This window comes from Orcinus orca, chromosome 8 (genome assembly GCF_937001465.1).
Source record: "Orcinus orca chromosome 8, mOrcOrc1.1, whole genome shotgun sequence".
Classification (NCBI taxonomy): Eukaryota; Metazoa; Chordata; class Mammalia; order Artiodactyla; family Delphinidae; genus Orcinus; species Orcinus orca.
The window spans coordinates 51,713,152-51,733,544 of record NC_064566.1 but is presented as its reverse complement, the minus strand read 5'-3'; the positions used below and the strand labels follow the sequence as shown (position 1 = coordinate 51,733,544).

The following is a 20,393-nucleotide window of genomic DNA, read 5'->3' as shown; positions in this document are numbered from 1 at the left end:
AATCACGTAGTTAAGGCTTCTTTCTAATTATAAAAGAATTATACATGTTTTTAATAGAAAAATATTTTTAAAACACAAAAATCACCTATAATCTCATCACCAATAAATATTGTTAATATTTATGTGTATCTTTTTCAAATGAATACATTATATATGTAAATCTTTGACAGTATTAGGATAATTTTATATGCAATTTTTATCCTGCTTTTTAAAAATTTAACATTGTCTTGAGGATTTTTATTCATTTTTTTCAAAAATGTAAATCTTTTCCATGTAATTTTATAAATATGTGAAGGTTTACTATATATAATTTAATACCCTATTTCTAATAAACATAACGAATATTGTTCATATTATTTCAAATTTTAGTAAACATCATTTTAATAGCTATATATTATTCCATTCTAGAAATGTGCTATAATTAATAATTCCTGATTTTGAACATAAAAATCTCATTGTTAACTTTTAAAATATACATTGTATATAAGCTTCTTATGTATTATTTACTATTTCTTTGGTATAAATTTCCAGAAGTGAAATTACTGGGCCAAAGAGTATGAATATTAAAAGCTTTTTATATTTGTTGCTAAATTTCCTGTCCAGAAGTATGTTGCCAGTTTATATTCCCAACTTCAGGCATATGACAGCCCCTGTTTCTCCATAACCTTGTTAGCATCGGGCATGTTTTATAATTTTCCCAGCTTTAATGGCAAACCTTTGCATCATCTTAATTGCACTTTTTATTTTTAAGCGTGAATTTGAACATTTTTTGTAAGAACTAACTTAAAAATAGAAAAAGATAATCTTCTGACCTCTTTGTGACTCATGAAACCCTCTCTAATCTTCCAGGAAGAATTGGTAAAACCCAGAAGGGAGACCAAAATGACAGAATATGGGCTCCCACTTAGAGTTCCCTCAGTCAAATAATTAAGCTACTGACTTCATAAAGCATGGATTCCTTTATAAGTCATCATATGTTGTCACTTCAATTAAAGTCCCCTGTGGCTTCTCTTTACTTTAACTTAAACTTTTCCTTTCCTTCTTTTCTCAGCCTGAAGTCATTGGGTCTGCATCACTACCTTTGAGAGCTGTCATTCAATCTGAGCTGCTTTCTTTCAGTGACCAGCTTGCAGTGCAACAGGAAAATGGTCAGACTCCACTTGGCCCCCTCAAGGTATGTAGATACACATTCAGGTAGTCAAGTATTTATGGAGCATGTGTTACTGGCTGGCCGTGAGATTATAGCAGTGACAAGAAAATCAGCATCTTTGCTCTTGCAGCTTATATTAAAACAGGACAACAAAAGTGCTAGGAAGGGGGCTTCCCTGGTGGCTCAGTGGTTGGGAATCCGCCTGTCAATGCAGGGGACAGGGGTTCAAGCCCTGGTCCCAGAGGATCCCACAAGCCGTGGAGCAACTAGGCCCGTGTGCCACAGCTGCTGAGCCTGTGCTCTAGAGCCCGTGAACCACAACTTCTGAGCCTGTGTGCCACGGCTATTGAGACCCGCGCACATAGAGCCCGTGCTCCGCAACAAGAGAAGCCACCGTAATGAGAGGCCTGAGCACCGCAACAAGGAGTAGCCCCCATTTGCCGCAACTGGAGAGAGCCCACACACAGCGATGAAGACCCAGTGCAGCCAAAAATAAAATTAAGTAAATAAATAAATAAATTTATTTCACGTGTATAATTTAAAAAAAAACTGCTGCGAAGGAACTAAATGATACAATGTGACAGTAAGTACCTGGGAGGAAGTAGGAGATGGGAAGGTGTCTCTAAGGAGGTGACATTTAAGGTGAGATTTGAAGAATGAGAGGAAGAGGCCACCAAATAAAAAGCACAGGAAAGATCATTCCAGAGAAAAGAATGGCACGTGCATAAGGCCCTAAAGTGAGAATGGGCTTCACTTCATCAAGGGGCAGAATGTTGCCACAGGATAGTGAGCCAAAAGGGAGATTGGACAGGCAGGCACGGGCCATGTCGCTCAGAGCTTTGTAGGTCAGAGTAAAGGGTTTAGCTTTTATCCTAAGAGCCAAGAAAGGACATTGAAGCATGGAAGTGACATCTGGTTTACATTTTAGAAGATTACTGGGTAGAGAATATTGTAGGGTGCAGGAGGGAAAATGTTGCGTTCATCCAGAAAAGAAATGATTGATAGTTTGTACTAGAATAGTGGCAGTGAACAAGGAGAGAAGTGGCTGAGTTTGTGTGTGGTGGGATGAATGCTATGTGTAATTCGTCGGAGAGAGGGTTCTGTCCTTTATTCAGAAGCATCATTTTCTTAGGTGGAAGAATTTTTTGTTTTTTAGAGCTTGTCCTAATCATTTTCTTTTAATTGAAGTATAGTTGATGTACAATATTATATAAGTTACAGGTGTACAATACAGTGATTCACAATTTTTAAACATTATCTTCATTTATAGTTATAAAATATTGGGTATATTCCCTGTGTTGCACAATGTATCTTTGTTGCATATTTTATACATAATAGTTTATATCTCTTAATCTGCAACTTCTGTATTGCTCCTTCCCACTTCCCTCTCCCCACTGGTAACCACTAAGTAGTTCTGTATATCTGTGAGTCTGTTTCTTTTTTGTTACATTCACTAGTTTGTTTTATTTTTAGAGTCCATGTATAAGTGATACAGCATTTGTCTTTCTCTGTCTGACTTGTTTCACTTAGCATAATACCTGTAAGTCCATCCATGTTGTTGCAAATGGCAAAACTTTTATTCTTTTTTATGACTGAATAGTATTGCATTGTATATGTACAATGTCGTCTTCATTCATCTGTTGATGGACACTTAGGTTTCTTCCACATCTTGGCAGTTGTAAATAATGCTGGTATCATTGGGGTGCATATATCTTTTTGAATTAGTGTTTTTGTTTCTTTCATATATATACCCAGGAGTGGAATTGCTCATTCATATGGTAGTTCTATTTTTAGTTTTTTGGGAAACCTCCATACTGTTTTTCACAGTGGCTGCACCAATTTACATTCCCGTTAGGTGGAAGAATTTGAATGTGTGGCTTCACTATAGCTTTGTCCTGTTGTACTGGTGAGCTTTTGAAATCATCACAGCCATACATAAAACATTTCCATGACTCCTCATCACCCAGAGGATAAAATACAGGGCATACCATATGACCCCACCTGACCACTGCAGCTTTCTCTGTTCCAGCTTCCCTGCCAATAGCCATGTCAAACTATGTAAAGAATTGCTAAAGTATTGTGCTGGGTTATGCATCCATGCTTTTGTTCTTGATTTTCATGCTGCTTCCTCTTCTTGGAAGCCCTCTCTGCCCTCTTCCTGGCCTTCTTAGTAATAGATACCATTTAATTTTAAAAACTTGTTTGACTACCATTGCAAAAAATTAACATCACATTATTCTTCCACTACCAAAGTTTTATTTTTTGCTTTCCTAGTTCATTCTAGACTGCAAGGTTTATAATAAGAAAGGGGTAATAAATAGAGTTGATGGACTAGAAATTGTTTCTGTCCTGGCTTTGTTGAGAGAAGCACTGTTCTAAATAGATTGCTGTCTATATTCAATAGAGCAAAAGAACTTTGCTGTGGGTTTTAAATAAAAGGAGCTGCAAGTCCCCTTTATCTCTAGTAATTCAGCCTCGTAATAGTGACCACTTTCATTCTTCATCATTTATCCCACATCCTTTTTTACTTTTTAACATTTTAAACTTTTAAAAATAACTTCAAACTTAAAGAAAAATTGCAAAAATAGTACAAAGAACTCATATACCCTTTACCTGGACTCAGCAATTATTTGTCGTATTTGCTTTATAATTATCTGCCTCTTCTGTCTCTTTCTCTCTTTTTGTCCCCCTCCCCACTCTCTCTCTATACACATACACACACAATTTCTTTCTGAACTATTTGAGAATATGTTACAGACATTAAACCTCTTTCTCCCTAATTTCTTGTGTGTATTTTCTAAGAACAAAGGCAACATTGTACATAATGCTGTACAGTTATAAAGATCAATTTAACAGCAATAGTATATTCTGTCTGTAGTCCATACTCAGATTTCACCAACTATGCCAGTACTTCCCTTTGTAGCATTTTTTTTCCAGTCCAGGATCATGCATTGCGTTTATTTATTTATTTTAATGAATTAAATTTATTTTATTACCTTTATGCATATGATATGTGATAGAGCTAAAGATCATAGGGTAGGGCTTCCCTGGTGGCGCAGTGGTTGAGAGTCCGCCTGCCGATACAGGGGACATGGGTTTGTGCCCCGGTCCAGGAAGATCACACATGCCGCGGAGTGGCTGAGCCCGTGAGCCATGGCCACTGAGCCTGTGCGTCTGGATCCTGTGCTCCGCAACGGGAGAGGTCACAACAGTGAGAGGCCCATGTACCACAAAAAAAGATCACAGGGTAGCTAATTCTGAAGAAGGGATGAACCTTTAAACAATTAATTAACCTCAATTTACATAATGGTCTTATTATTTGCATAGCTAATGGTAGGGTTTGATTATAGGCCATTAACAGTCATTAATAAGTGAAAGTGTGTCAGAAATACTACACGGGTTTGTATCTTAGACTCAAGAAGCAAACACCCATTGCATTTAAATGTCATCTCTCTCTAATCTCCTTTAGCCTAGAACAGTTCTGCCGCCCTTCTTTGTCTTTTAGTACTTTGATATTTTTGAAAAGTAAGGCCAGTTACTTTGTAGAATGTCCTCCATTTGGGGTTTATCTGAATCACTTATTACTATGATATTTGAAAGAATATGATTTCTAGCTTCACCATTAACTCCATCATTCCCTGTGCATTTATTAATTGGCATTCTACTACATAGAAGAGTTGTCCCTTCTCCCTTGCTTATTTATATTGGTATGGACTCATGGATTCTTATGTTATTCAAAAGGTTATAATCCACTAGTAGTATTACTCATTTTGAAACTCAGCTTGTCCTGGATTTGTCCAGAGGGAGCCCCTTCAACTGGATTCTGTGTCCTTTAAATATGTCTCCATTCTCTTCTGAGCACTTACTTATTTATGGCACAAGATGATGTTTTAGGCTCATCTTGTATTATTAATAAATCATCTGCCTAGCTTTTCTTAGTCCTGGTAAGGTGATGTATGTGCAGTCTATTAGTGTTCCTACTATTGTGGTATTTGAGGATGAATTAATTTATATCCTAGCAATCTGATGCTGCTCCTAGCTCCAAAATTCTGTTTCTGATTCTAGAAAATATTCCTATTAACTCTCTTCCTTTTATGTTCTATAGGTAACTGTGGAGCTTGTTATAGATAACAAGGATTTCGCTGATGTCAATACAAAGTTAAGTAGCAACACCCAACATAGCCCACTTTGTGCTCTTACAAGTCCAGATAAGACACTGCCAGAACCTAGTCAACATGTTACCTGTACCAAAAATCCACAGAACCTCAATCAAATTCATGAAGAAACTGTAAAGAAAACACAGAATTTGGTGCTCCCCATCCCAAAGTCACCAAGCCCTGTTGCACCAAGTCCTTCAACCTTCACAGCTGTGCCAGCCTCTCACGATTTGATAAATCAGATAAATGTGTCAACAAAAGAAAGTGCTTTGCTGTTGCATGTGCTACTGATGGTGCCAGATGGGAAAGATTTCATTACTGGAGAATCTGAGAAACAACCATCATGCAATGTTTATTTAAATTGCAAGCTCTTCGGCACAGAAGAAGTCACCAGATCTGTCATCGCATGGGGCACAACAAAACCAGTCTTTAACTTTTCTCAGGTAACTTTGTACATGTCTTAACATTCCATATGCATTAAGGATGAAGGCAGGAGTTGGGGAGGGGACAGAAATATGTTTCCCAAATCATAATTCCATTGTAAAAAACGACGAGAATTTTCAGACTGGAGGTGCTTTTATAATTATCTGGTATGCAGATCCAATCCCACTATTGTATGGGAAGAGGAAAAGACGTTGCCAACATTTTAAAACTTTTTGTGTGTTTATTTCTTTCTATTCTATCTCAGTTGATATGGTTTCCCACTGTTTCTTTTGCCTGAATTCTGAGTTCTGTTCCTTTCTGCTTCCTCTAGGGCTTCGATCAGTTGAACTTCTTTCTTTCTTTTCTGTTTCTCTAATCTCTCCTTCTTTATTTTATTTATTTTTCCTCACTCTCATTTATTCCTCCACTGATTTCAGTACTCATCTTACTTGATTTCTCAGTAGAATTTGATGCTATCGCTTAAATTGTTTCCTTTCTTGACTTTCGTAACTCTCTCCTCTTATTTTCTTCCTGACTCAAGAACTGTTTTTTTTAATCAGTCATTGGGCCAGTAGGAAAACTTGGAAAAGAGTTGTGATCCCAGTACTTCTTCCTCTCTCCTACTTTTAAATATTAGTGTTCCTATTCATTACTCTATCCTTGGCATTCTTCCAAACCAACCCTCTTTTCCCCATGGTCGCCACATCTACTCCCATAGCTTCAGTTGTGTGAAGGTGACTTCGAAATCCACACTTCTTTCAGGCCAGGCATTTCCGTGTAGTTTCAGATCTCTGTGTCTAACTGCCTGTTGGTCATCACCACCTGGATATCTCAAAAACACTTTCCTCTTGGCACCTAACACATCACCTGGCAAATTGCAGGTATCCAATAAAGATGTGTAAATGGAAGAAGAAATACAGATGTATTCAAATCTGAATTTATTATTCCCTCCAAATCTGTTCCTCCTCCTCCTGTCTGCCCTAATTCATATTATAATTTACTCAGAAACCCAAGCAGAACCTAAAAGTTGTCCTTGAGTCTTTCTTACATAAAGATTCACCAAGTCCAGTAGATGTTGCAAACTTAATTATCTCTGGAATAAATTCTCTTATCTCCACTCCATTGCCACTGCTTTCATTCAGACCCTTACTCTCATTCCACCTAGCCTTCAGACTGTCCTGTTTCTTGTCTCTCCCTGTCCATTTCTTCCTCTGTGCACCAACAGGAATGATCTTTCTAAAACACTAACCTGAATATTTTACTCTCCTGCTGAAAGCCTTTCGGTGATTACCTGTAGCCTTCAGGATAGAATCTAAGTTTGGACTGCAAGACCCTTTAAGACTACTTATACTTCTCCAGTCTCGACTCAGGCCACTCTTCACACTAGATAGTCCAGCTGTGCTCAGCTACTTGCATTTCCTGAATATCCTCTTTTCCTACCTGTGTCCCAGAAGCCCTATCTATATGAGTTTTGTCCTCAGAGAATTCATGCCATTTTGTATTTGGCCTTTATGTGTTTGTCTCTAACACAAGACTGTGGCTTTAGACTGAGGATAACAGTGGGTTTTATTTTGACGTCTTCAGCTCCTAGCACTGTGCTTGGCACACAGATAGGCTTTAGTAAATGCTTGTTGAATAAAAGTATAAATTAATACTTTGTCTCAGATGTGGAGTTTTGTTTTGTTTTTTTTCTGGCTGTTCCTCTCCCCAGGTGATTCCTGTCTCTCTGTCTTCCAAATGCCTGGAAAGGCTTAAGAACAATGTGATGGTAATTGAAACTTGGAACAAGGTGCGGAGCCCAGGACAGGACAAGCTGCTCGGGCTGGTGAAACTCCCCCTCCATCAGTTTTACATGTCATTCAAGTAAATAGGACCTTTTGAAGTATTCTTTTTTTACATCTTTAACTTTGTATAAACTGAAGAGGAATATTCGTGGTTTGCAAAAATGAACAACCCAATAATTCCTTGGAGGACTTTTCTCAATTTCACCACAGTTGCTACTCTTTCTCCTATGTTATACCAGTATTACAGATACTGCTTTCCATGTTTTAGGCCCTAAGCTAAGAACCTTACATACATCAAGTCATTTTAATCCCCACAACAGTCCTTCATGAGGCAGGTAAATTTTATTTCCCCTATTTTACACATGAGTTAACAGAGGCACAGGGAAGTTAAATAACTTGTCATATATATTGTAAGTAGTGGAACCAGGGTTAGAACCCAGAGAGTCTGGCTCTGTAGTCCACTCTCCTCACCAAGAAACTCAGCTGCCAAGTTATCACCTCAAATACTGTTGGTGTATCTCTCTGTCACAAACGTCAGTTAGTATTGTTCACATCAGCCATTTGCAAGATTTCTGTACTGTGCATTGTTTCTTAGACCTTCAGATTTGATTGCTGTACCTCACTTACCACTACTCAAAACCTAGATGGGGTATTGATTTATCTGAAGATTATTTCTATCCTCAGTACAGACTGTTCATTTTTTTGTTTCAAGATAGTGATTTTTAATTATTTTAGAACTGACCTCTTTCAGCCTTCTCATGGTTCTGTGTTTTAAATGCTGTATTTTACATTTTGCAAAGAGCACTGTTGTGGGCACTGTCTATGGAAATGGCTCACTGTCATGTGAGCCTTTCTATAACCCCAGGAAGTATTGTCATTATCTCCATTATACAAATGAGGAAACTTATTTAACTTGGAGATGTCAGCCTCTCTGGCTTTGTTTTCATCATCTGTAAAATGAGGGTGATGACAGATCTCCTATCTCCCTCTTGGAGCAGTTGTGAGGATCCAGTGAGAAAATAAACAGGTAAGCCTTCAGTGAACAGTTAAGTACTTATATGATGGTAACATTGGGAAGCCTGGTCAGGCTAAGGAGTGCTGCTGGAATCATGGATGTCATTGTCAGCTGTAAGCTTTTGGCTTTTTCCCCTTTTTTTGTTGTGGTATTAGTTTGGTCTGGTATTCCCCTTTCCTTCTCATTTCCTTAGACCCCATTCATTGCCGAGAGAGCATAAAGTGATAATAGCTATCAATTACTAAGCACTTATCATGTTGGTATTTTATATTTGTTATCTCAGTTTACTCCTAACAACAGCCCTTTGATGGAAGTTTTATTACCTACATTTTACAGATGTGGAAACAGACTTTTAAAACTTATATTGATTACTTAGAGTCATAGAGCAAGTAAGAGGCAGATCTGAGATTCAGCATGGTGTAATGAAGAGCATTTGGACTTTTTTCTCATCTGTGAATAGTGGGTAGTAGCAACCTTTGCTGTGCTAGAAGGATTATAGAAACATTGTAAAGTGCTTACCACATAGTAAGTACTCAGTAAATGGCCGATATTATTTGTAATATTACTCAAATCTTATCTGCCAGACTCTAAAATCTATACTTTTTCTAGCTGAGCACACTGCCTACCTCTAAAATAATGCTATTCAGCAAGCCTTGGGGCCATGATGGTACAGAGATAAGTTAGACACATTCCCCCCCCCCCGCCCCCCGCCTGTTGAATTGCTGAGTTTGGAACTTATCTGCCTGGTCATTTTTATTTGATGGATTATGGATAGAATCATATATTTTTTTGAACCACAATTACTTTTATAGTTGTAGATCCTTTTTTTAAAAAAATTTTTTTTGAGGGATTGGTATACTGTTTTCTTTGTGTTTTTTTGTTTTTATATTTATTTTTGGCTGTGTTGGGTCTTCGTTGCTGCACGCGGGCTTTCTCTAGTTGCGGCGAGCAGGGGCTACTTTTCGTAGCGGTGCGCATGCTTCTTATTGCAGAAGCTTCTCTTGTTGTGGAGCACGGGTTCTAGGTGCGCGGGCTTCAGTAGTTGTGGCTCACAGGCTCTAGAGCACAGGCTCAGTAGTTGTGGCACATGGGCTGAGTTGCTCCACGGCATATGGGATCTTCCCGGACCAGGGCTCGAACCCGTGTCCCCTGCATTGGCAGGCGGATTCTTAACCACTGTGCCACCAGGGAAGTCCCTGTAGATCCATTTTAACAAACTGAGAAAACAAGCCAAGTAAGAAATGAAGCAACTCTATGACATGATTGATGACTGTTACTTACTCGTGCACAATTTCTCTCCCTTTAGAGATCCCAAGATTTCTCGCCTGCTGCTTGATGCTCAGTATCCAGTTGTTGCTGTCGACAGCTACATGCCTGTGATTGATGTGTTCTCAGGCCACCAAAATGGGAGTCTTCGAGTCTTTTTAGCTATGGGTTCTTCAGATCAGATAATAGCACTGCAAAGATTAAAGAATGAAGAAGGAACACTTCCTCCCTTCAACCCCGGGCCAGCCCATCTCCTGGACCAGCCATCTGCAGCATCTGTTGCTATGGTAGTAACTAAACACTTGATTGTTTACAAAAAACATAATCTTATTTTAAGGCTTAAAAGGTGATGTTTTGATACATGCATATGCTGTGAAATGATTATCACAATCAAGCTAATTAACATATCCATTATTTTATCTGGTTACCTTTTGTGTGTGTTTGATGAGGACACTTAAGATCTACTCTCTTAGCAAATTTCAAGCACCGTAATCTCATTTTATCTTGCGTGTTTTAATGAAACCATTGCCCCAAATTCTTATTTCAATAGTGAAAGGCTTAACAAAAGAACATGCTTGCACTTCAGTGCTTGCTGTAGCTCAAAAGAATCATTGGTATTTTTCTTTCTTTGTTTAAATGGATACCTGTGGCCTTCTGAGCTCCTTGAATTTATAAAGAAAATGTAATTGGACAACCAGATCTTAATCCTCTAATTTACTAAATTGCCTTTTTAAAAAAATTGAAGTGAACCTAAATCTGCTCTAAAAAAATAGTCTTAATGAAAAAAAAAGAAAAGGTAATCTGGGGGAAAAAATGGGGATGGAGATGAAGAGTGATCCCAAATGTAAACCAGCAAAGTATTCTGTTTCTTGACCAAATCCATTTTGGAAAGTTAAAGTGAAGTTCCTTGCTTTTCTACTAATAACTTAAAAGTTATTTGTTCTGTACAGTGCTGTTCAATTGAGAAAGCACATTGATATACTTTATCATGTTTATTCCCCTAACAACTACATGAGGTAGGTCATTGTCATTCTCTTTTTTAGGTGATGAAACAGAATCAGAGAGGTTATGTTACTCATCCAGGGTCACACAGCTAAGAATGGGAGAACTGGTGTTCAGACACAGGTCTTCTGACTCTAAGTCCACTGTATCATGTCCTCCTCTATCTTACATTTGATGTCTTTATTAGTATAGCCAAGTCTCAGTGTCCACACCATTTAAGTATGTTATGTTTTTTAATCTGAATGACAAATTTGATGTCTCTAACAGAGAAAGAACTATTAAGAAAATACCTATTAGTAGGTTATTGGTTTTTGTTTTTGTTTTGTTTTGTTTGTTATTGTTTATTTGTTACAAACTCTAAACTTTTTCTATTATATATTTATCATATTAGTAGTAGAAGTGCTTTCAGTAACAGTGTATTCACTACCTCCCCATTAATAAACAGTCTCAGTGTTATTCCTAACTTCATTAGAAATAATAATTAAGGACTTCCCTGGCGGTCCAGTGGGTAAGACTCCACGCTCCCAGTGCAGGGGGCACGGGTTCGATCTCTGGTCAGGGAAGATCCACATGCCATGTGGCACGGCCAAAAATAATAATAATAATAATAATAATAAATGAAAACTTGTTTCAAATATGTGTTCTTTATCCTATTAAGGAAATAGCCTTCTGTTTTTAGTGTACGAAGAATCAGGAACATCTGATTAAATTTTATCAAATGCCTTTTTAGCCTTTATTGAGATAGTCACTTTTTTTCCTTCCTCTATTAATGCACTCTATTACATTTATGGATTTCCTAATATTGACCCAGTCTCACAGCCTAGAGTAAGTCCTGCCTGATCTGATTACAGTGAACAGTTGTGAGATTTATACACAATGAAAATTAAGTATCTGTTCTAGTATCAGCCAATTATGCTTATTTCTTCATCTATTCTCAGACTTCATAGAGAAGCATGAATACGCTATACAAATTACTCTTTAAAGCTCCCCAGTATCTCTGTTTCATTTAATAGGCAGGGGACCAAGGAAATGGATTGATGGAGCACCACTTTGAACTCCTTATAGACAAGATTAAAGGGCTCGCCCCTCTTCAGGCAACAGTCTGGGGAGAAGCAGATTGTTATGTCCAGTACTACTTTCCAGTTCAAGACTCGCAACCCAGTGTGCTGAAAGGACCTGCGTTCCTTGAAAATGGTAGGTTTGGGAGATTAGGCTTTCTCATTCTTGTGTGGCTCTTTTATTGAATATGCTTAGGAATTTTTTTCCCTGAGTCAGTTTTATGTTCCTCAGTATTTCCAGCCTTACCTGGGCAGTACAGGAGATAGCCTGAGTTTTTACTTTTCTTAAATTGTTTTTTAATTTAATTTTGATTTGATTTCAAATTTATGGAAAAGTTACAAAAATAGTACAAAGAACTTCTGTATACCCTTTACCTAGGTCCATCAGTTATTTATACTTTGTCTCATTTTGTATCATTTACATACCTACTCACTCTTATCATCTATTAACATACAGTTGATTCTCATTATCCACTGTAGTTATATTCTATAAAGTCATCAAGAGCACTGAATTAAGAGAATACAAAACCATTGCTCCTGGGGGAAATACATACATATACATATCTCACATAGATCATAATCTTAAATCCTAAAACAATTCATCCTCATAGATTCTATTTTCTTTATTTTACAGAAGAGAAAACAAGGTTCAGAGTGTTAATGGCTGAGGCCGCCCCACTAACAAGTGCCAAGGCTGGCATTCAAACACTGTCCAACTGGCCACAGAGCCAGAGCCCCTGCACTACATTGCACTGTCCCTTGCCATCCCATCCTCTGGTCATCTCTGAGAGCTAAAACAAGAAGACAGAGTGTCACCTTGTTTGATCTCAGCTGGGAATGAGCAAGTTGGGTGACTCAAATTGTCTGCTATTCTGAGCATGTCCTTGAATAACCGTGAAAGTGCTGCCAGTATTGGTTTTGAGGTTCAAATAATGGACTTGTATCCGGGATATATTGATATAAAGAACTCTTACAAATCAGTAATGAAAAGACAACCCAATTTAAAAATGGGCAAAGGATCTGAATGGACACTTCTCTAAAGATATACAAATGGTCAATAAGTACATGAAAAGATGCTTAACATCATTGGTCATTTGGGGGATAAAGATCAAAACCACCACAAGATACCACTTCACACTCACTGAGATGGCTATAATTTTTTTTTAAACAGACTAGGGCTTCCCTGGTGGTGCAGTGGTTCAGAGTCCGCCTGCCGATGCAGGGGACGTGGGTTCGTGCCTCGGTCCGGGAAGGTCCCAGATGCTGCGGAGCGGCTGGGCCCGTGAGCCATGGCCACTGAGCCTGCGCATCCGGAGCCTGTGCTCTGCAACGGGAGAGGCCACAGCAGTGAGAGGCCCGCGTACCACAAAAATAAAATAAAATAAAAAGACTAATAAGGGTTGGTAAGGAAGTGAAGAAGTTGGAACTCTTACACATTGTCTACCAACAAAGGAATCTCTTCTGTATTACCATGGCATCTCAGGGGACCAGAGCTGCTAGGGAAATGGACCTTGGTAGGAGTAATACAGTCAGAAGATACAGATTCCGGTTCCAGGTCTGTGACCTACTAGCTCTAAGACCTTTGGGTTGACTATGTAACATCAAGGTATCATATCCTCATCTGTGTAGTAGGAGAAATAATACCTGCTTTGTTTTCTTTACAGGAGTATTGTGAGGATAAAATTGAACAATACTGAATATTAACATACTGTAAAACTACATATAAAACACTTCTTTATTTATTTATTTAGGCTGCGTCAGGTCTTAGCTGCGGCTTGCGGGATCTTTCGTTGTGGTATGTGGGCTTCTCTCTAGTTGTGGTCTGCAGGTTCCAGGGCTTGCAGGCTCTGTAGTTGCGGCACATGGGCTCTAGTTGTGGTGCATGGGCTCAATAGTTGGCAATGCACGGGCTTAGTTGCCCCACGGCATGTGGGATCTTAGTTCCCCAACCAGGGATCGAACCCACGTCCTCTGCATTGGAAGGTGGATTCTTAACCACTGGACCACCAGGGAAGTCCCTGTAAAACACTAAGTGATGTGTTGGATTATTCTGAACTGCTTTTCTTTTCCAAAGGATTCACTCTGAAGCCTTTCAGATCTGCAACCACACTCTGCATTCCAGACCCCATCTTTAATAGTGAGCACCGTCACTCTCTCCTGTTGCCAGCTGAAATTCCAGTGCAAAGGCTCCTACTCAGTGCCTTCTCTGCACACGGGCTTGTACCTGGAGGTGGAGTCCAGTTTGAAATCTGGTGCAGGTACAGTGTGGAGAACCCATGCCTGTGCCGAGGAAGGAAGTGCACAGTCACAGAGCATCCTTCCCTTAATTAGCCCAGGTTGAATTATAAGCAAGCAAAGAGCCCCCTTCTGCCCTGTTTAATATTATTTAGGTTTGATAATGACTCTTGTCCAGATTTTACTGAAATCTGTTCAGTTATTAGGCTCTTGGGAGCAGTTGTATCTCATACTTCTAACCACTACTTACATTTGGAAGAGAAGTTTTAGTTTTATCTCCTACTGTCACTTAAATGTATCAGTCACCTTTTTTCTGCTTCTCTTTCTGCCTTATATAGTTCAGGCCCTCACTATATCATGCCTAAATTATTGTAATACCCTCTTAACTGGTCTCCCCACTTCTAGAATCGTTTCTTGTAATCCGTTCTTCCACCACCAGAAGAGTGGCCTTTGTAAAATATAATTCCACTCATGGCACAGACTTCAGCAGATTTCCAGGAAAGATAATGGCATGAATACAGATGTTTAACCTCCCCCTTTGCATCCTCACCCCCAAGAAACCAATTAAAATAATTTTAATGTGAGGAGGAACTAGAGTAGGTACTAACAGATCCTCATCACCCCTTCAAATTTGAGGGGCATGGGCCTGAAGCCATAGAAGAGATTGGAACTGCACTGCTTAGAACCACTTGTGCTGCAGGATGGATGCTTTCAGGAGTGGCAACTCCCAAAGGGCCAAGCCAGATGCAGATTCCTCAAACAGAAAACCTGTGAGAAGCTGGGCTTTGTCTTGAAGACAGGGTATAATTTATGGGGTTCTTCCTCCAAGTAATGGGCAGTAAATCCAGCCAGACACAACCACAGCTGTATACCAGAAATACAGAACAATCAGGCACCAAAGATAACTAGATACTGAAAGCTGATCCCTGGGGCAGAGTGAATCATTCATCCACCTTATTCTTTCAACTGACAGCTTGTGCTTTTGTGGCTTACAGGTACTATTATCCTAATGTGAGAGACCAGATGGTCGCCAAAGGAACCTTGCCATTATCGAGGATCTGTGCCATTGTAACCATGCAGCACCGTGAGGATGTGGGAATACAGACCTTTAATCTCCCTTTAACCCCCAGGCTTGAGAATAGGAATGAACTAAGGAACCAATCATCAGGTAATTGAAGACTAGTTTATCTTTCCCTAGCATATATAAATATCCCTTTTCTCTCGTAAATTAGTGATTCTTCACATTTTGTAGTACTTACCCTTTTAAGAATCTGATAAAAACTATGAGACACCTTCTCTTAGAAAAAGAGTATAGAATATACACTGCAAATTTTGTATATAATTTTAGAAAATTCATAGTTATGTAGACTCTGTATATAAATGTTGCTTGTCTCATCTCACCTTTAACTTCAGCAAGCATTTGATAAGCCCTCATGGCATAAAACCTAAGTCTTATATAGGTGTACTCAGAGAATTATTATTCCAAGGCAACATGATGTAGGATTGGAAGAATATAGTCAGCATGAACTGGGAATTCACTGTGAGGGAGGAAGAAGTCAGGATTTAAAGTTAGAAGGGATTAGTTAGAATTTAGAGTTTTCAATTATATCCTAATGGTTCCAGCTGGATGACCCACCCTCCAGATACATCATGAATAACTAGAATTAGCCTTCTAAATCAAGTTACTGTTCATTCTTACCAGAGAGTATCTGCCCATACAAAAGGTTATATCTTGCTATGATTAAGATTGAGTTGTTCCTCCTGACCCTCACTGATCAGCTTGTTCTGTTGTTCCTTAAAGCTTTCCCTGAAATGTGATAGAATTTTTATAAAAGGATGGCATGTAAAGGTGTTTAAGGTGGTGGCAGTAGGAGGGTGACAGAAATATATGAGTGCAAAAACGTTTTAAAGGTTTAAAAAAGAAGAAAGGTTAGATTCCATCTCAATTCTATAAAAATAACTGGGATTAAGTTCTGCCTCTGATAGTTAATGTGATTTTGGCAAGCAGTTGAATCTCTGAGCCATAGTTTCTTGGATATAAAGTGAAAATAGTGACATCTGTTCTGCTTTATTAATCCTAAAGTACAATAATATAATGTGATTCTGACCACAGACAGATTGTTTCACTGCTAAGGCCCCATATTGTTCATTAGGATTATAGTGTTTATCCTCTTCCTTCCTTCCTGACTAGACTTGGGGTTTGGTAGAACAGAGATTATTCCAACCAACCTTCTTTTCATTTTTCCTTTTGCCCTCATTCTTTAGGTTTACTGGATGTGGGCCTAAGGTACAGGTGTACTCCAAGGACAGCAGAGGGAGTTCTTGCAGCCCGAGCTGTCTGCATCTCAGTCCAGATTATCAGAGCCTGTGGTTTGCAAGCAGCAGCCAAGTAAGTTCACCTTAGAAAAGCAATTCTGAAAGCAAACCTTTCTCCACTGCAGTCCACATGATATGTGATGCCCAAATAACGTAAAACTTTCTTGCATACAATTTCCAGTTTATTAAACACAACTCTACTCTTTTTCTCTTAAGAAAGCATGTAGGAATATAAGTGAATAAATCACTTGCAAATTTTGCTGTTTTAACTGTTATTAGCAATTTAGTTCCTTGACCGTGTCCAGCGATTTTATCCTCTACCCTACTTACCCTCTTATTCCCAAGGTCAGACCCTATGCCCACCAACCATGCCAGGACCAGTCACCACTACACCTCCTCAATAGTCTCTCATGTTCAGTCTCTGAGTACCAACTCCTATTTTTCTAGCTTATTCCCCTTTAGTCTGTTCTCAATACAGAAGCCAGTGATCTTATGAAAACTTAAATCAGGTCTTGACACACATCTACTTAAAACCCACCAATGCCTTTCCATCTCATTCAGAGTAAAAGCCAGAGTCTTTAAAATGGCTGTAAGGCCCCACATGACCTGACCCCGTTATCTTTATGACCTCCTCTCTTCCTGGTAGTTGCTGCTCTACTCACTCCACCCCAGGCACTGGCTTTCTTGTTACTTCTGAACACACCATGCTCTTTTTCCCCTCAAGGCCTTTGTCTTGCTATTTTCTCTGCCCGAAACACTGTTTCTATGTATAAACAGCATGGCCCTCTCTTCCCTCCTTCAGGTCTTCACTCATTCTTCTCTCTAATTTGGACGTTCTTCCTCCTTTTGTCCTCTAAACAAGCTTCTGTTTTCTTCAAGACTTTGCAGCCTTCCTCTGTCTCTCCTACATATAGATAGAATTGGTGCTTTGTCCTTTGTCTCTTAGCACCTTGGTTGCAGCACATATCACTCTGTTTCAATTATTTGCATACATGAGTTTTCCTCACCTAGGCTGTGAGTTCCTACAGACACAGGTACTGCCTGAACTCCTCTCTGTCCCTGCCACCACATAGCATAGTTCCAGCATGTATCAGGTGCCCAGTAAGGAGAACTAGATCACGATCCTGAGGCAGACTAGCTCACTTTGGACATGAATTCAAGAAAGAGGCAAGTGCTCCTTAACTTCAGATTATTTACCTTTAACTTCATAGTCGCTAAATAACTAATGGGATTACTTCCGTGTGAGATCTGACGCTGAAGTAGCTGGTAAAATGTTCAGTCTAATTAATATTTTTCCTCACTAAATTCTCCAAATAGACTTTTCCGATAATTGCTTGAGAACATCTTAGTGTTAATGAGATGCCAGGGCAGTTTTTTAATCATATTTTCCCATATATTCAAACTCTTGATGGTTTCTCATTGTCACTAGCAGTGGTCTCCTAATTTTAATTTTACATTCCTATTAATAAAAAAATAAAAATTTGGCATACTCTCTAAATATGTGTATACTTATTCATGTATAAGTCATCTTCATGTACTACTACACTAATATATACACTATAAAATATACCAGAGAGTAGTAAAACTTTAATATATGAGATAACAACTCTAGAGGTTTTAATAATTTTTTCCTGTGCTCAAATAGTTTACCCTATGAACCCCCTAGATTGTACTCACTCCACTTTAGGGTGGTGGTCAACAACAGGATAAGGTCCAACCTGCTTGCTCAACGTGGCATTTAAGACCCTTCAAAATATCTTAATCTGAGTCTTGAAAGAAGAGTAGGAGTTAATCATAATGCCCAAGAAAGCTGAAGACTATTCTGGTCAAAGAGAAGAACATGTGCAAAGGCCATGGAGGCATGAAACTTGTGTATAATGGAGTACCTGTTCTGGGTAAGACCCAGCCCAGGTCAGAATTCCTAAACATGGTGTTAAATTAACTACTGTTTAATTGACAGAGAAGGACTTGGAATTTCGATACTCAGTAGACCTCAGAGAGACTGAGTAATGGATAAGAAACTTAGTTGCTTTTCTCTCTGGGAACTCACAGGGAAAGTCAGATTAGATGGCAGGCAGTTTTTTGTAAGTCCCGCATTGGGTCTGTGTTGCACTTTTAAGAAAAAAGGGCAAGAAGCCAGACCAGTACAATGGAGTGTCCTTGTAGTATCACTCTAGTAGGCAGATGAATATTGTCTCCCTCATACACACGTACACTGTAATATCAAGATTACTAAGAAAACACATAGTGACATTGCTAGAAGCCTAAACAGGAAACACATGGTTGGTTAGTGTTCTTGGTGGCCTTGTGGAAATGGTGATGTTTTCTAGGCAGTCAAGCTGATTTCTGATATTACCTCCTTCTCATTCCCACCCTTCTCCCCTACAGGGCTTTGGCTGAGCAGGAACCTGCTCTGCAGTTTAGTGCCACAGTCGGGGTCAATGCCTTTGTTACCACTCATCTGTCCTTCCTGCCCAAGGGAGAACAGCGCCAAACCCACCCTGTGGCCTGTTCCTTCTGCCCTGAGTTCTCCCATCACAGTGAATTCTCATGTAACTTGGTAACTCAGCACTGCAGTGGAGAAGCCTGTTTCCTGGCAGAGTTGTTGGAGTTTGCAGAAGTTACTTTTGCTATTTATCATGAAGATACCAAGTCAGGTGAGCACCAAATGACTCACAATTAAAATTAAAAAGGGCTCTGTTTTGAATGGTATAGCACTTCCTAGGAGATACATGCTGAAGTGTTTAGGGGTGAGGAGTCATATTTGCAACTTACTTCTGAAGGGTATAGCAGAAATATGTAGAATACGTATTGAGTGTTTGAGAGAATGTAGAGAGAGATAAAGCAAATGTGTCAAGATGTTAGTGGGTGAATCTAGGTGAAGGGTATATAGGAGTTCATTGTAGTATTCTTTTAACTTTTCTGTCTGTCTGAATTTTTCAAAATTTAAGTGTGTGCATACACATACTTAATGATTTAATTAAAATGATTTAGAGGGCATTCAAGTTTTGACTGGAGCAAGATGATCTCTAATGCGTCTTCCAACACTGAAATTCACTGAGTGTAAGTGGAGGATTATATGGCTCTTTTGTAATACAAGCCCTTTGGTCAGTAGACCATCAAATAATTTCTCTTTCTTTGTTTGATTTAACAGCCAGTGATATAACCAGTATCCGCTCATTCAAAGATTATCTGCTTGGAGTAGTAAAGATTCCAACAAAAGATCTGCTGATCAAGAGATCTGGTAGGGATCCTGGATTATCACTTTCTAATTCTACCCTTTCCCATTCACTTCCCTGCAAGAGATCTTCTTGTCTGGCTCTCTTGCAAGATATGCAAAAATAAAAATAAAAATAAAAAACCCCTTAACACATGCTTCTGAATTCTCCCAAATACCTCAAAGGTTTTCCCAAAAACATTTTAAGTCCTTTCCTAATCATTTCAAAGGCCTTCTAATAAAGCAAAGAAGCTCAAAACATTGTACTGTCATCTTACTCCAGGAAAGATAATGATGATGATACTATTTATAATAAATATGGCAATACCCATTGCATTATATAGCACTTTGTAAAATATTTTCTCAGATCTTTTTTGAGCTTCATGGTAACTCTTACTGATGGGGATACAGGATTATCTTTTTCTTTTTTTTTTTTGCGGTACGCGGGCCTCTCACTGCTGTGGCCTCTCCCGTTGTGGAGCACAGGCTCCGGACACGCAGGCTCAGCGGCCATGGCTTACGGGCCCAGCCGCTCCGCGGCATGTGGGATCTTCCCGGACCAGGGATCAAACCCGTGTCCCCTGCATCGGCAGGCGGACTCTCAACCACTGCACCACCAGGGAAGCCCCAGGATTATCTTCATTTGACAGATGAGAAAACTTAGGCTTACAGAGGTTAAGTGATTTGTCAACCACACAGCCAGGTAGTAGAGTACTAGAAATCAAATCCAGATTTGCCCATTCTTTTTCACTATACCCTCCTCTCTCACT

At 39.1% G+C, this 20,393-nt stretch overlaps 1 protein-coding gene and 1 long non-coding RNA gene across 11 annotated transcripts in view; one reads left to right on the top strand and one right to left on the bottom strand.

Moving 5' to 3' along the window:
• Positions 1–9,940, bottom strand: part of LOC125965140 (uncharacterized) — a 44,689-nt gene extending 34,749 nt beyond the window's left edge. For both annotated transcript variants that reach the window (XR_007478696.1, XR_007478697.1), the window contains exon 1: positions 9,811–9,940. This is a non-coding gene — a long non-coding RNA (uncharacterized LOC125965140). The remainder of the gene's footprint in view (positions 1–9,810) is intronic.
• The window catches only part of C2CD3 (C2 domain containing 3 centriole elongation regulator), a 131,539-nt gene that overhangs the window by 52,892 nt on the left and 58,254 nt on the right, over positions 1–20,393 (top strand). For all 9 annotated transcript variants that reach the window (XM_033405690.2, XM_033405691.2, XM_004279783.4 and 6 more), the window contains 10 exons: positions 1,052–1,174; positions 5,256–5,750; positions 7,442–7,593; positions 9,836–10,082; positions 11,811–11,991; positions 13,930–14,113; positions 15,086–15,258; positions 16,356–16,479; positions 18,795–19,063; positions 19,561–19,650. In XM_033405690.2, coding sequence (XP_033261581.2) covers positions 1,052–1,174; positions 5,256–5,750; positions 7,442–7,593; positions 9,836–10,082; positions 11,811–11,991; positions 13,930–14,113; positions 15,086–15,258; positions 16,356–16,479; positions 18,795–19,063; positions 19,561–19,650 — 2,038 coding nt within the window. The remainder of the gene's footprint in view (positions 1–1,051; positions 1,175–5,255; positions 5,751–7,441; positions 7,594–9,835; positions 10,083–11,810; positions 11,992–13,929; positions 14,114–15,085; positions 15,259–16,355; positions 16,480–18,794; positions 19,064–19,560; positions 19,651–20,393) is intronic.